At 53.5% G+C, this 15,061-nt stretch overlaps 1 protein-coding gene across 5 annotated transcripts in view; it reads right to left on the bottom strand.

Annotated features, from left to right (window-relative positions):
• Window positions 1-12,304, bottom strand: part of ARHGEF18 (Rho/Rac guanine nucleotide exchange factor 18) — a 50,333-nt gene extending 38,029 nt beyond the window's left edge. For 3 of the 5 annotated variants that reach the window (XM_071728071.1, XM_071728074.1, XM_071728073.1), the window contains exons 1-9: window positions 12,115-12,303; window positions 5,745-5,881; window positions 4,830-5,320; window positions 3,103-3,313; window positions 2,686-2,800; window positions 1,462-1,519; window positions 1,207-1,251; window positions 866-946; window positions 385-490 (exon numbers count right to left, since the gene is read on the bottom strand). In XM_071728071.1, the coding sequence (XP_071584172.1) occupies window positions 385-490; window positions 866-946; window positions 1,207-1,251; window positions 1,462-1,519; window positions 2,686-2,800; window positions 3,103-3,313; window positions 4,830-5,320; window positions 5,745-5,881; window positions 12,115-12,199 (1,329 nt within the window). In that variant the 5' untranslated portion in view covers window positions 12,200-12,303. Of the gene's footprint in view, window positions 1-384; window positions 491-865; window positions 947-1,206; window positions 1,252-1,461; window positions 1,520-2,685; window positions 2,801-3,102; window positions 3,314-4,829; window positions 5,321-5,744; window positions 5,882-10,647; window positions 10,739-12,114 lie in introns of those variants that run through there. The other 2 variants (XM_071728075.1, XM_071728076.1) reach the window with 2 other exon arrangements.
• Window positions 12,305-15,061: the final 2,757 nt, after the last annotated feature.

The following is a 15,061-nucleotide window of genomic DNA, read 5'->3' as shown; positions in this document are numbered from 1 at the left end:
CCAGCCTTTGGGATCCTAATGCTCTTCCCAAATGTTTTCCTAAGGCTCAGCCCAGTCCCTCTAGGCAAGGTGCAATGGGCAGGACACAGGTTGTGCCTCTGCAGCCTCTCCTCCTTGCCACAGTGGGTGCTCCTGGCAGTCACCCACCCAAAACTCTCTTCTCTTGGTCTCTACCACTCATACAACACCACGAGAGCAGCCAGGATGTGCCCTGGGGCCAAGGGGGCTGAATTTTGGGGGTCAGTCTGTGCAGGTATGTTAGGGGTCACAGTGAACTGGCCAACAGCTATCCCAAATCAATGTATCTAGCTGTCCCTGGGGTCAGAGCCCCTTTCTACCTGAAGAATTCAACAGAATTCCACAAAAGGAGCAGTGCTCCCTCACCTTATCCTTCTGCCAGGACCCGGTGACTCGGCTCCGCAGGGAACTCAGACGTCTCATCACCTTCGTGCCTTTCTCTGCTTTATCAGCCTTTCCACTCTCCTCATTTCTGAAACAAGACCAAGACCACCTTCACCAGGGGGAAATTAACTGACCAAGTGCAAAGAGATCACTGAGGAGGTTCATCTGAAGCATTTAGAACTCCTTCTCCTGAGGGAGCTGGTTTGGCAGCAGTCATGTCATTTATTAATGGGACACTTGCAAATAAGGAGCTGAACTTTCAAATTATGTGTGTGAGTCCTGGCTGCCTTGGAGTTTTTGTTCAGTGTGAGGCAGAAGAAGGCCCCAGTCCTGGCTGAGCCACTGCAGACACCAGTATCCTGCACACAGGATTAGCAGGGCTGTAGAGCTTTGATGGAGTTGGGCTGGAGATGAGGCTGCTCTGGCAACACAGAGCATGTGGGTTACTCTCTGTCTCACTTACTCATTAGACAGGAACTCAAACCAGGTGAGGTTCTGCTGGGAAGAATCACTGCCTTCTTGTGTGTGAGCTCTCTGCTTTGCCCTGTGCAGGGAGAAGACATCAGACACACAGCAAAGAATGTGAGAGCAGAACTTTTGGGTCAGCAGGAAGGCTCAGTTTTGGAGACAGAGCAGAACCATGTTTAGGTTCTCTTTGCAATTCTACCCTGGGTTCATTGGAGGAACACAGGGATTCTGGTACCCTGGGGATTTGCCCCTCAGGGAACCAAGTGTCATTTGCCAGGTGGGTCCTAGGGAGACTCATGACCTCCTCACCCACATCCCTCTCCCAGACACACTTACCCATGGTATTGTTTCAGCTCCTGAAGTACCTGCTGGACAATTAGCCTACCAGAGAGGAAAAGAAAATGGAGAGGTTAGAAAATGTCATGGCAAAGGCATTCTGCACCCCACAAAGCATCAGGTGGTAGTTTACAACCAGCTACTCAGCTGTGCCCCAGCACAGAATGGGATCTCCTTTGCTATGGCAGCTCCAGTAGCTCAGATATACTCAAGAACTTTCACCATCTCCACAGAGCCAGGACTGACAATACCTACACGTGGTCTGGGGACACATGGTCCTTCTCCAGCATCTCCAGAGCAGGGGGTTCAACACCTGGAACACAAAACACTCTCAGCAGAGATCCTGGTTTGCCCTGGTTAGTTCAGGGCACTGCTGTCAGAGGGGGGCTGCCCACAGACCACATTTCCCCCATTCTTTCTCCTTTTAGGACAAAGGACACCTTTAAACCCGGGCAGCTGAAGCAGTGCCTTTTGTTCCTAGGAAATCTTTGCCTTGTGTGAGGAGGGAGTGACTGATGCAGAGGTTATGTGACACTGTGTCACTGGGGACAGGCATGTCTGCACTTAACTTAGCCAGGATCAGACCCAAAGTTGCCTTTTTATCTCAGGAGCTCCTGAGACCATGCAGAAGGGAAGAGCAGAGGATCTCTTGGCTTGCAGAGCCTACGTCTCCAGTTCATAGAATCATAGAATCCTAGAATCCTAGGGGTTGGAAGGGACCTGGAAAGATCATCTAGTCCAACCCCCCCTGCCAGAGCAGGGCCCCCTAGAGTACATCCCCTAGGAACGTGTCCAGGTGGGTTTTGAATGTCTCCAGTGAAGGAGACTCCACAACCCCCCTGGGCAGCCTGTTCCAGGGCTCTGTCACCCTTACAGTAAAAAAATTTTTTCTGATATTCAACTTGAACCTCCTATGCTCCAATTTACACCCATTACCCCTTGTCCTATCACTGGTCACCACTGAGAAAAGCCTAACTCCATCTCCCTGACACTCACCCCTTACATATTTGAAAACATTGATGAGGTCACCCCTCAGTCTCCTTTTCTCCAAACTAAAGAGACCCAGCTCCCTCAGCCTTTCCTCATAAGGGAGATGTTCCACTCCCTTAATCATCTCAGTAGCTCTGCGCTGGACTCTTTCAAGCACTTCCCTGTCCTTCTTGAACTGAGGGGCCCAGAACTGGACACAATACTCCAGGTGTGGCCTCACCAATGCAGAATAGAGGGGGAGGAGAACCTCTCTTGACCTACTAACCACACCCTTTCTAATGCACCCCAGGATGCCATTGGCCTTCTTGGCCACAAGGGCACATTGCTGGCTCATGGGCATCTTCTTGTCTACCAGGACCCCCAGGTCTCTTTCACCTACACTGCTCTCCAGCAGCTCAGCCCCCAACCTATACTGGGACATCGTTCTTTATCTTCTTAATCACAAATATCTTGAACTCATTTAATGCCATAGATAGAGTCCATACCAACCTTCCCCAGCTGGAAGAGAAGTGTTGAAACTGCAAGGAACCTGAGGGGAGGCAACTGTCTCACAGGCTGATGGGACAGACTTGGACCTCAGTCTCTTCCCGTTGCTGCCACGTGCCTGGAGAAGTAAAATGGGCACCTTTGGTCCTTTGGGCACCAGGGGCACAGTGACAGGACAAGAGGCAACAGGCCCAAGTTGTAGTGAGGGAAATTCCAACTGGACTGATGGAAAAAGAGGGCTGTGAACCAGCCAGCTCCCAGGGCTTTTGTCCTGCAAGAAGGGGCAGGTCTGAGACACCCTCTTGGTGTCCCTGGTTCAAGGCTGGCCCAGGAGCCCAGCCTGCTGCTGGCACCTGCATGCATTGGTTGCCTCCTGCACCCCTGCCTCACCCCGGGGTGCCACTACCCTGGCACACTCACCCCCTCCTCCAGGCCAGGGCTGACCCTGTGCTTGGGGCACGATGGCTCAATCTCCATTTTGATCACCATGCCACCTTCTCTGCTCCTCCAGCTTTCCAGTTCCCCTTTGGGCAGCTGAAGGGACACAGGAGGCTCTGGGCAGGACTTGCTCCTCTTCTCCACATCCTCCTGCTCTGGGTCGCTGCCCATCTCAGTGGCATCCAGGCTGAACCTAAGTCAGGGCAGAAGAACACACCAGGTTAGCAGGTGCCCACCTCACTGTGCCCAGCACTGCACTGTCCCTGCAATGGGGTGAAAAGTCCTGAAGAGCTTGTGCAGCTGGGTCAAGGAGGGTGAGCACAGCAGGTACGTGGAAAAGGAAATTCCAGGGAGCATCAGCCAGGACACCAAGTCCTCAGAATGTCACAAACAGCTCCTCTGGCTGCCACCAGCTCCTGGGGCTCTGGGCTCGCTGATCCCTTAGCAATCCCTGAGACTGTTCAGGCACCCAGAGAGCAGCCTGGCCTGCAGGAGAGCTGCAGTGCCAGGGAAGTCCCTCTGGGCATTTAGAAATAGCAGATATTGTTGTTTATCCAGTGGCAGCAGGATGCAAGTCCTCTGCTCACCAGGGCCCAGCTTCCAGGAAGGAAAAAGAAATCCTTTTCTGGGTAATGAGATGGGGACCATCTCCCCCAGTGCCCCATGGGTTCCTGACTGGAACCCATGTCAGCAATGCCAAGAGCATGGGAGCAAAATGATGGATAGGGCTGGGTGGGAAACCTCACTCTCTGCATGGGTTCTGTCTGCAGATCACTGTCACTTCATCCCTGCTGCCAGGCACAGGCTTCAGGAAGCATTTGCTTAGGGGAGAGTGGGGTATAGTCCCCTTCTCTGGCCCCATGCTCAGCCAGGGGACTGAAGGAGTCCCTGACACTGCCAGGAGCTCTGTGCCACCATCCCTCATGTGCCTGTTCCACAGCATAAACTGTGACTGATCCAGAGGCAGAGGGAACAGCAACAGGTCTGAAACCCCAAGTCTGAGCTTGATAAAGAACTGTCAAGATTTCAGGCTGAGATGATTTTAGGGTACCTTATAAGGAGGAGATGGATAAAAATAGCTCTTGCTGGCTAATTCCCAGTTATCCAGGAGATCAATACATTTGTCAGCAGGGGAAGGATGAGTGTAGGAACCTGGAGCCCAAGAGCTCAGCACAGCAGTGATGCCAGGCCTGGAAACTGTTCCCAGCCAGAGCTCAGCATCCTGTCACAAAATGCATTGTCCCCTGCAGGCACAGGGAGGGCAAAACTTGGGGGACACTGCAGGCACAGACCCCACCAACCCAGCTCACAGACAAGAAGAGAAAGGATTTGACACAACTCTCAATTCTACTAAGGTTGGGCAAAGCTCCCTTTGAGGCAGAGGATGGGGACCATCAGGTGATGCTGCTCAAGGGTCCCTCCAGACAGGAATGAACTCACCCAGATGAGAAATCCTTTTCCCAGCCCCAAGAGCAGGAGGAGAGGGGCTTCCTACTGCCAAGGAGACATTAAAGCCTCTTAGCATCTCTTCCTTCACATCCCACCCAACCCCAGGCATCCAGATACTGGGAGGCAGATCAGATAGAGGGAGCTCAGCCAGCAGCAGCTTGACCTCAGGGCAGTGCAGTGGCTCCAGCTCAGCATCAGTGTCCTAAACCCATCAAATATTGCTCAAATATTGCTCAAATATTGCTCAAATATTGCTTTACCTGCGCTTGCAGTCCACGGGTGACAGAGGGCTCCCCCAGCTGTGCCTCCGAGAGGTAGACACGGATCTCACCAGCGTTGGGAAGGGCTCCTTGGCCTCCTCCATTTCTCCTGCCCCTTCAGGGCACTCCGAGGTGCTGGTCCCACCTTCTGGCACTGCTGCCCAGGAGCAGCCCCCAGCCCTGCTCAGAAAGCAGTGGGCAGCCGTGTCGTAAGGCACGGAGCAGGAAACAGGGTTGGAAAAAGCAAGATCCATGGACATTTTGGGCAGAGCCCCTGCTCTCTCCTCCAGGAATCGAACAGCAGACATGGGCTGGGCTGCTGGCTCGGGCTGCACTGCTGCCTCTGGTGTTGTTTTGGGAATTGGTGAGCTCAGGAATTCCAGATCTCTGTAGTACTCCGTGCCATGGAGAGCAGGGTCTGAGAGGAGATCCTCAGTGCTGCTCTGCAAGTCCACTGCTGGGACATCCAGCTCTGTGGAAGAAGAGTCCTCCTGCAAAGGCAGCAACAGCTCAGCCTGATTACACAGATCCCATCTGAGACACTTGCACCCCTCCCATGGAGGGGACACCTCTCACACAGAGCTGAAGCTGCTTTTCTTTCCCTTCTCCTGGCAACAGCCCACCTTCAGCTGGGTGTCTCAAACCAGCCTCTAACAGGAGCTCTCTCCTCCTGCACCTGGCAGCCAACCCCACCAGCTCTGCTCCTTCTGGTGCCCAGGATCTCCCTATGCCCCATTCCCCTGTACAAAGCACAGAGCCAAGATATTTCCCAGCAACATAACCTTGTATTCCTCAGAGTCTGGATCATCACCCTTATTCCACCAGAGAACCCTCTGAACACAGTGCTGATCACTCAGTTTGCTGGCTCTGGCTCCTGCCTCCCATGGTGGCAGCAGAAGGACAGAGGACACTTGCCTTTTCTTCAGCCATGCTGGTGCAGAAGGTGTCATCCTCAGCAATCAGGGATGGGAGGAAGCTTCTGGGGTTGGGACACTCCAAACTTGGGGGGCTGGGGTCAGTGAACTCCTGTAAGCAGGGTTTGCAGTCAGACCCTGCAAGGTAGAGAAGGTGACAGCACGTGAGCAGATGGCCCAGAGGGATCAGGCAGGGAGAGGTGACATAAAGCATCACCTCCACGTGGCCCTCTGCTCCCTGGCCCTGCACTTGGCACTGCCAAGCAACCTCTGGACCTCAGCAGCCTTCATCCTGAGGGAACCTTGATCCTGCTGCTTCATCCCTTGAGCCATGGCACCTGCAAGGAGGGACCATCCCTGCCAGACCCTCATAACATGTGCCCCATGTGCTGTTCCTGTGCCCCAGAGGCTGTTCCTGGAGTAAAGCAGAAGAATTAAGCACATTTTTACAGCTGTTACTGACATTATGGACTTTTAAAGCAAGAATCTAGAAAAAAAACCCTACTGACTGATGTTATTTTCATCCTTAAGGAATAAAGGATGCTGCTGGGAGGCCAGACTGGAGGCAAAATAGTGACACCAGGCAGTGCTGAATGTGCAGAGCAATAATCCACTGGGTGCTGGATTGTTGAAAAAACTCCTGTGGGTTTTCCCCACACAGGAATATGAACCTGAGTGCATGTCCACCATCTGATAACTCACTGAGAAACAAAACCAAGGTCTGGAGAGGCTGGATGGTAGGATAGATGTCCAGCTGCCTGAGGCACATTCCTGTGCCACAAGACACACTCTAAACCTTTGCTGCCATCTCTGAGCATGACTCACTGAGGCATTTTAGCCCTTGGAGATACAGCTGAAGAAGATGGAAAAAAAAAAACCCCAAAACCAACAAAAGCCTGGCTGTTTCCTGAAGCATGATGGTGGATCTCTGAAGATGCAGAGAACAATAGCAAGATCCTGGAAGTGGCTGTATCCAGGGGGAAAACCCAGCAAGAAACTGCTAGAAACCTGTCAGGCAGCAGGAAAGTGTAAAAACATTGATGAGAGGAAGATACTGTTCAGAAATGCCCTCTTGGAAACCTTGCATCCTGCTGTGGGGCTCAGTGCTGCACCAGGCAGATAGAAATTGCACAGTGCCAGCTTGAAAAAAAAAAAGCTGCAACCATGAGGGAGAGTTTGGAGGTTTGTCCCTTGGATCCTGCTGCCAGGTTTTATGTTTGGAGGAAGGTTTGCTGTGTTTAAATGTGTGCAGTGATCTCAAGCTGCTGATAAATAACACAGAAAGAAAGCACTCTGTGCAGGCAGTGTTTTAATGAAGGGTTTCCTAACTCTAAGAGCAGAGAAAATCTGCACTAAGATTTTATAGCAGGGTTGTAGAATTTCCTTCACAAGGCATTTGGAATTCAGAGCCAGATTCCTGCCCAGGATGTCCTTGAGCTGCATCTCTAATGTGAGAGCTGGCAGAGGTTCAGTGAGCTGCTGGACATCACCTTCTGTGTTCCTCAGATGCTCCTGGATTGCCTCTAATCACTGGTAACCAAAAAGCAGCATTTTGAACACACATTTAACCAGTGCAGGTTTGGGCATGAGCTTGTAGGAAACTGAGTGGCCAAATATCAGTAAAAGCCACTGAAGCCCCAGAAGAGGCTGGGATGAAGGTAGAAAAGATGGACAGGGAGAAGCCAAGTGATAGGAAGGATCCCAGGGGGATAAATGACCCAAGGAAGGTAGGAAAAGGAGATTCCCTGGCCTCACAGCAGCAAACCAGCAGCAGAAAATCAGCAAAGCCCCAGGAGGGAGCAGGGATGGAGCTGCAGGAGCTGACGTGCTGTGGCCTGACAGAGGCCAGAGCCCTGACCCCCAGGTTCAGCTAAAACAAAGAGGTTTTTTTTTTTTCCTCCCAAGCAGGGTCTGACTGTCCTGCCAAGGCTACACTGAGCTTACACCAGGCTGCAGCTCTGAAGTGGATTCCTGGAACAGAGTCAGCTCCTCAGAGGCCTGGAAAATATTCCCTGTGTTCTGCCTGTGCCATACAGCTCTCAGGATTTGGCCAAGACACAGCCTGGAGTCAACAGACCCCCCCCCCCTTCCAGACCCACCAAACAACTTATATCCTCCTCAGAGGCTTCAGACACTTCTGTTCAACAGGCAATAAATCAGTTTTCCAGCCAGGATCTCTCTGGTGGCCTCAGCTCCTGTGGCTGTCAGGCAGCTACAGCAATGGGGAGACCATTTTAGGCAATGTCTGAGCAGCAGAGATGACAATTCAGGGCTCCCCACCAGCTGGGTGGGTTGGTGCTGAGCTGTCACCATGTCTGGAGCCAAGCTGGGAGGACCCTCAGGCTGCTGGAGGGAAAACACCTTCAGGTTCTGGCATGAGGAGCAAGGAAAGGCTCTGAAGGGACATGCAGGGGAGGGAAGCAGGGCTGAGGGGCTGGGGACATCCCTGGTTTCAGGATGGAGGTGGTCAAGCATCTGTCAGCAAAGCTCTGGAGGCTCTTGAGGCTCTTTGGATGGCCCCACACTCCATCCTGGTTGGAAGGGGATGGGACATCCCAGGTCCTCAGGCATGGCAGGCAGCAGGGGTCAAGTTTATTCAGCTGAAGCTGGAGATGGGATGACAAAAATGACACTTGCAGGAACACAGACTGTTTGCTGAGGGAGGACATTGAGCAGATTTAAGGATTGCAGTTGCTTAATTTGCCTCTGGCTGGGAACCATAAAAGGTTATTGCTGCAAGGAGAAGCCTCATCCCAGGAATTCCCAGGGCAGAGCTGGGGAGGAAGAGTCACTGCCTGGGCTGGGCAGGTCCCTGCACACCAGTGGAGCTCTGCTGGACTTGGCCAGAGCTTCCAGCAGAAAAAAAAAGTGACAAATCTGGGCTTGGGGAGGAAGGAAGCAGGGACTGATGTTCCCTGCATGTGGCAGCCTGGGACAGTCTCGAGGGCTTTGGATGCTGAGGGACAGGAAGATGGAGCAGCTGAGCTGTTTGTCTCCACGTTGCTCTCTGCAAGGCCGCTGGGAGCTCAACAAAGACTGAAACCCCTGAGACCTGCAGCCCAAACCTCCCTCCTGCAGCCTCCCCCACGGGTGGGTCACAGCCCCAGAGTGGCTCTGCCAGCAGGGATCCATCCTCCTCTGCCCTCTCCGTGGCTTGGAGCAGGATGCTGGTGTGGGAAGCACCAGAGGAAACGTGGATGGGAGCTCCCAGCACAGGGGTCACATCCTCCAAGCCTCAAAGGCTCTCTCTGCCTTGCCACTGGGGGATGGCCACGCCAAAGGCACTTGCACAAAGGGATTGCTGAGTTCTGACTCTGAAACCATCCCAGGAGGAAGGAAAGGCTGGAATATCCCGGGCATTTCCCAGCAATCAGGGGTAGAGAGTGTTGGGAAACCAGAGAGAGCATCACAGATAATAGAAACAGCAATGATCCCATCTCCTCCTGGCTCCCGCCCGGGGCTATGGGGCAACCTGTCTGGGCAGCCCTGTGCCAAACTGGGGTGAAGCTCAGTCCTTTGCCTGCTCTGGGCCCCACATCCCCACCCTTGGCAGCCGTGGAGGGTTGGCTCCTGCAGCCTGGGCTGGAGATAAGGTGTCCAACCCTGCAAGGGGCTGCAGAGCCAGCAGCTGCCTTATCACTCTGCTTGGGGCCCGGGTTTTGGGCATGAAGGGCCAGGAGAGCCAGGAGCCAGCACAACCCTGGGCTCCTCTCAGCTTCAGGAGGGCTCAGAGGGTTTCACGTCTCCCCTCTGATCATCTCCAAGTCACAAAAAAAACCCCCAACAAAAACCCAAAAAGGAGTCAGCACTTTGCAGCTTTCTGCAGTCACTGGGGAAGGTCCCACACAGCCCCACACGTGCCCTGGAGAGGAGCAGAGACCCAAAGGTTCTGTCCCCACAGCACAAACACTGGGCATAGGGACAGAGAGCTCTGCTGAGACACTGCCCAGAGCTGTCAGTGCTTGTGAGCCCTGATTTATTCATTATAAAAATTTATGACAGAAATGAGTCGTGTCCCCCCCCCTCCTGAGCCTTCCCAGTGAGCCCAGAACTGCCCCACAGGCACTGGGGAGAGGGGAATCCTCACCACTGCTCAGAGCTGCTCTGACCTTCCTCTGACCACTCACTTTGGATTTTGGTCTCCTGCACATCCACATCTAAGGAGAACTGGGGCAGAAGGGAGGGGAATAATGAGGGAGAAAGGGGATCAAGAGCTCCAATGCCACAGTCCCCCAAAGCATCCCCCGTGAAGGTGATGTTTGAGGACAAGGAGAGAAGCACCCAGCTCACTGGGGACTGCAAACCTCCTGCTTCCCTCATTTCCCTCTTTTCAGGTCCCAGCACTCCCTGCAGGAAGGAGTTCAGTTCACACCACTGCTGGCATTTCCCCTCCTCACCCTGGGGCACTGTCAAGCCCAGATGGTACCACCCCAACCTCCTGGTTCCCACTGCTCCAAACACAGGGGCTGTGCTCACAGCTCTCTACCAAAGGCTGCAGGAATCTTTTTTCCCCAGCGTCTGTTCAACCCCCAAACTCTCACCCTAAGGCTCAGCCTTGGCCTGGCACCCAAGGGAGAGCTCCCTGCAAACCCCAGGTCCTGCAGCTCACTGGCAGCACCCACCCAAATCCATCTCAAAACCAGAAGGCTGATAATTTAACCCATTGCCCAGCTCCTAAAACCATGGGCATGCCTTGGAAAGAAGGAGAAAAGGAAAAGCTTTAACCAACATTTAGGCATCACCCCCACCACCACCACCACTGAGAAACGGGGTGCACCCAGCACCAAGCTCAGCCCGGGGTCCCCAACCCTCCCTGCTCCCAGCCCAGGGACGCTGTGTCCCCAGCACCCTCCCTGCTCCCCACACCCCGCTCAGACCTCACGCCCTGCACCCCAGGCTGTTACCTCTCTTAAAGGACCATCTCTTCTTCCAGCGCTTGGAGAAGGAGGGCCAGGAATGGTTGAGCAGGGAATCTGCCATTTGGGAGCCCTGAGTGAGGTGAGAGCCCCGAGCAGGAGCTGAGAGCAGGGAGCGGGACAGAGCTCAGCGCAGTCTGAGGCAGCGCTGCAGGGGCTGCCAAGGGGGGAGTGGAGGAGCCAAGTGTTTTGTCAGAAGTATCAGCTGATGGAAGCTGTAGCCAGAGAGAAATTCCTGGTCTCTGGCATTCCCACCTGTGTGATGGGTCAGTGACTTCCTACAGCGGGGTTAGGGGGATAAATGGCCCCAGAGCCCCTGAAGGTTTGTCCAGGATTGTGGATGGGAACAGAAAATAAACTCCTAACACCCTGCAACTCCCTTCCCTTCCCTGCCAAACCCACCTTGCTCCTTTCATGATCAGCTGTCGCCCTGAGAATCCATCACCCTGAGAGTCCATCACCCTGAAGGTGGTTCTGCCCGTGCAGAACCCCTCATCTGAGAACTGTAGGGTGAGAGTTAAGGCCACAGGCTTGGTATTTACACCTTTTGCCATCAATTCCAAGTGCCATGGCAGAGCTTCTGCAAGGAAAGGTGTGAGACCCTATCCATCTGCAACATGGATCATCCTGTAGCTCACAGCAAGTCCCCATCCCTGGAAGGAACCTTTCCCCAAGCCCTTCTCAGCTTTCCCACACAGGAGGCAGGTGGGAGCTCTCTCAGCTGTCTCCAAACTGACCCAGGAGACTGAATTCCCCAGCTTGAGCTCTTCACACTCACTGCTCCTGATTGGCATCTGTCCCACAGCCCAGAACACCTCCAAACTTTGCTCCCAGCCCTTGGGTCAAGCTGAAAAAGTCAAGTTTTACCCTGTGAAGCTGTTGGGCTCCTGGGCCAAACCAAACCATCTCTCCAGCTTGTGGTCTCACTGGGCACAACTCGGATGGTTTGGGAATGGCCACAGGCACCTCCATGGCATGGAACCTACCCTGGGGTTCTGCCAAAGCCTTTTCCACACCTGCCCAGCACAGCCCTCCCCACATCCCCTCAGTGTCACCTCCCCAATGACACAATTGCCACGGGCAGTCCTGGAGGGTGTTTTGAGGGATTTGGGTGCAGATCCCTCTGTCCTTGTCCCACAGCCAAGCTGTGGCCATGCCCTGGTGTCCCCACAAACCTTCAGCTGTGACACAGCTGGAGCTGGAAGCAGCACCCATAGGGTGTGCAGCCACCCCAGGTTACCTCCTGGTAAAACCCCCACCTCATCTCCTCTGCACTTGAGCAGTGATGCTCCCCGTGGGGGCTGCTCCCCAGCCCAAGCTTTGCCTTCCAGCACAGGGGGGGGGGAGGCTGAACAACACCCAGTATGGGGACTTCTGGCTTCAGAAAAGCTGCTTCCTCAGGAGGCACTGAGGAACAGGAGTGACAGCCCCGATGTGGGTGGGGGGGTGACTTACCCTGAGGGCTGGAGGCATCTCCAGGGGGTTCTCCGTGTACCTCAGAGCCTCGGCTTCTCCTCCAAAGCAAGAAGTGGAAACTCATCAGGGCAGCAGCAGCCGAGCTGTAGGTTTGCTCACGGGGGCCTCTCCCTCAGCCATCTCACAGCTTCCCAACGGCCCAAACGAACCCAACAAACCCCCCCCCTCCCATCCCACAGCCCCCCCACTGCTGCCCTGACCCTTCCTCCTTGCTCATGGAGGGTCCAACAGAATCACTTGGGGAGTTTGTGCACCCCAAAGCTCCCAGTGTGGAGGCACAGAGAGCAGCTGAGCCCCAATGGCTGCCAGGACAGCAATTGCCACAGAGCCAGCCACTTCCTCTTCCCTTCGGGGAAAAACCACTCAGTGTGGGCCTGGCACTCACTGCTTGTTACCAGGGTTAACTCCTCTTAACCAGTCCTTCACCTTTGCTGCCATGGGTTGACCTTGGGCAGCACCTTGATACCCACCAGGACTCAGTCACAGAATCACAGAATCATCCATCAGGTTGGAAAGGACCCCTGAGATCATCAAGTCCAACCCTTGATCCTCTCCCCCCGTGGTTCCCAGCCCATGGCACCGAGTGCCACATCCAGCCTCAAAAACCTCCAGGGACAGAGAATCCACCCCCTCCCTGGGCAGCCCGTTCCAATTCCTGATCACCCTCTCTATATAACGAATTTTTTCCTAAAAAATCTTCCCCAGTCTCACACGAGGCAAAGCACAGAACCCCCCGTGCCAGCCACAGCCATGCGAATGGGTGGGACATGGACACCCCTGGCCCCAAAGCCCCCAAAGGGGGGGGGACAGGAGGCAGCAGTCCCTCTGCCCTCACCACACAGAGCCCCAGGCATGGCCGTGTCCCCTGGTACCCCCCAAATGTGGGGGAAGGTGGAGAGAGAGGGGTCCTGGCAGCCCCAGCCCTGATCAGAGGATTCGCTCAACTCAGAGTCAGCGGCTTTGGCAGCGCTTGGAGCAGCAATTACCCCGTGTTCCAGGAAACCACAAGAGCAAAGAGGAATTAAGGTTTAATTTCTCTCGAGTCCACAAGAGCTCGATTAGGATCAGGGCTGCTCCTCCTCAGCCAGGCAGCTGCCTCTGCTGATGGGCCCATGGGTTTCCCTTAGCTGGGAGAAGGATGAGTGGGGTCATCAGAAATAAGGAAACAGGGGGTTGGATGAGGTTGGACTCGATGAAATTGAAGGTCTTTTCCAGCTGAGCAATTCTATGATCCTATGATTCTGTGATCTCCTCCTGCCCCGTGTCTGAGACAGTTTGGGGGCTATGGGAATGGGGCTGTGGGGGCAGCCTGGAGGAAGCCATCAAACCCCCTGTGACAGAGAGTTCAAGTTGTGGCTTTGCTTCATTTCCAATTTGAAGATCCCCAGAGAGCAACCCAGTGTCAGAAGAGGCAACTCCAGAACGTTTTCAAACACCAGTTTGTTTCTCATCGCCCTCAGGATAAAAGATCTTCAGATGGGCCCTGACCAGAGGCCAAGGCCACCCAGCTCCTTGGTGTCCCTGCAGGAGGAGGAGGAGCAGGTCCAGCCCGGTGCCTTGTCCCGGCCCATGGCTGGAGGCACTAGGTGGCATCAGCACCTCATGATTCCAGCCCCACCATCTCCTTCCCAGCCCTGGGCTGGAATTTGTTAGGAACTGGGATGAGGAGCGCAGGGAGGATCCACCTCAACCCCTCTGAAAAAAAAAAAAGCAGCACTTTTTGCACAAGGAAAATCCAGCCACTCACTTTTTGAACAATTCACTGGGTGAGTGTGAACGGATACCCCGGAGTCCTCTTGAGGGGCAGAGCTCCACGGGAGTCCAGAGCGGCCCCAAATCGTGTGGGCAGAGATAGTGGTGTGTCTGGAAAGAGCCAGGAGGAAAGAAATCTTAACCCAAACCCAAATTCCACCTCCTGCATTCTTGCACCATCCCGCCAGGAGCAGGCGGTGGCTCCGGATGGTGTCAGTCCCACAAACTGACCTGGATGGTGCTGGATGGCAGCAGAGCTGAAATGAGAAGGAAAACGGCAACAATGAGACCCCCACCTTGCTGGTGCCGCTGATCAGGAAGGAAATCCTCGCCTCTGGTGAAACAAAACAAGATTTAAGGCGAAGATTTTCCACCTCCCAAGCTCCTGCAGGATGGGCAGTGAGGCAGTTCCTGGTGTAATCCCAGTTTGGCTGCAGGACAGGTGAGGAAGCAAATCCTCAGACTTTCAGGGTGGGTTTTTTTGTTTCAAATTCCCTACAGAGAGGGAAACCTGGATCTGTGCACATGGAAAATACAGAATGACATTATGAAGCAGCAGCTCTGGCTGTTTCAGGCAATAGGAATCCCTTTCCCAATGTTCACCTGATGGCATCAGACTCCCAAAAACCCCACGCAGAGGAACAGCCCAGCATGGACCAGTCGAGCCATCAGCATCAAACTGGCTTCAGCCCATGAGCCCTGGAATTGGCAGAACTGGATTGTTTGTTCTGATTTGCTTTTTTTCCTTAGCACCACTCATTTTAACTGGAAGTTTTGCTTATTCCAAGCCATCCATTTAGTGCTTTCTCGGTGGCAAAGCAGCGTTTAAGGCTGCACAGACAAAATGAACATTTATTCTTGGGTAATTTATTCACAATTTTAATATAAACAATTGTTCAGTATTCTGACACATGGCAAGATTTTTTTTTTTCATCTTAATAGTCAAAGGTATTTTCTGTACATGTCACTGGTTTCAGTGAAAACACTGAAAAAATAAGTCTGGGGGAAGGGTTTTCCTTTTTTTTTTCCCCTTCCTTTATTTAAAAAAAAAACCAAAACATGGCACATTTGATCCTGTATTTCAAAGAAGAGGTATCTGCAATACTATTTGTGTTTTTGAACCTTAGGTAGGCAAAGAGAAAAGTAGGAGCAGCAAGACTGAACAGAAAAATAA

This window comes from Heliangelus exortis, chromosome 28 (genome assembly GCF_036169615.1).
Source record: "Heliangelus exortis chromosome 28, bHelExo1.hap1, whole genome shotgun sequence".
Classification (NCBI taxonomy): Eukaryota; Metazoa; Chordata; class Aves; order Apodiformes; family Trochilidae; genus Heliangelus; species Heliangelus exortis.
The sequence above is the reverse complement of the archived record's forward strand: the minus strand, read 5'-3'. Positions and strand labels throughout refer to the sequence as shown.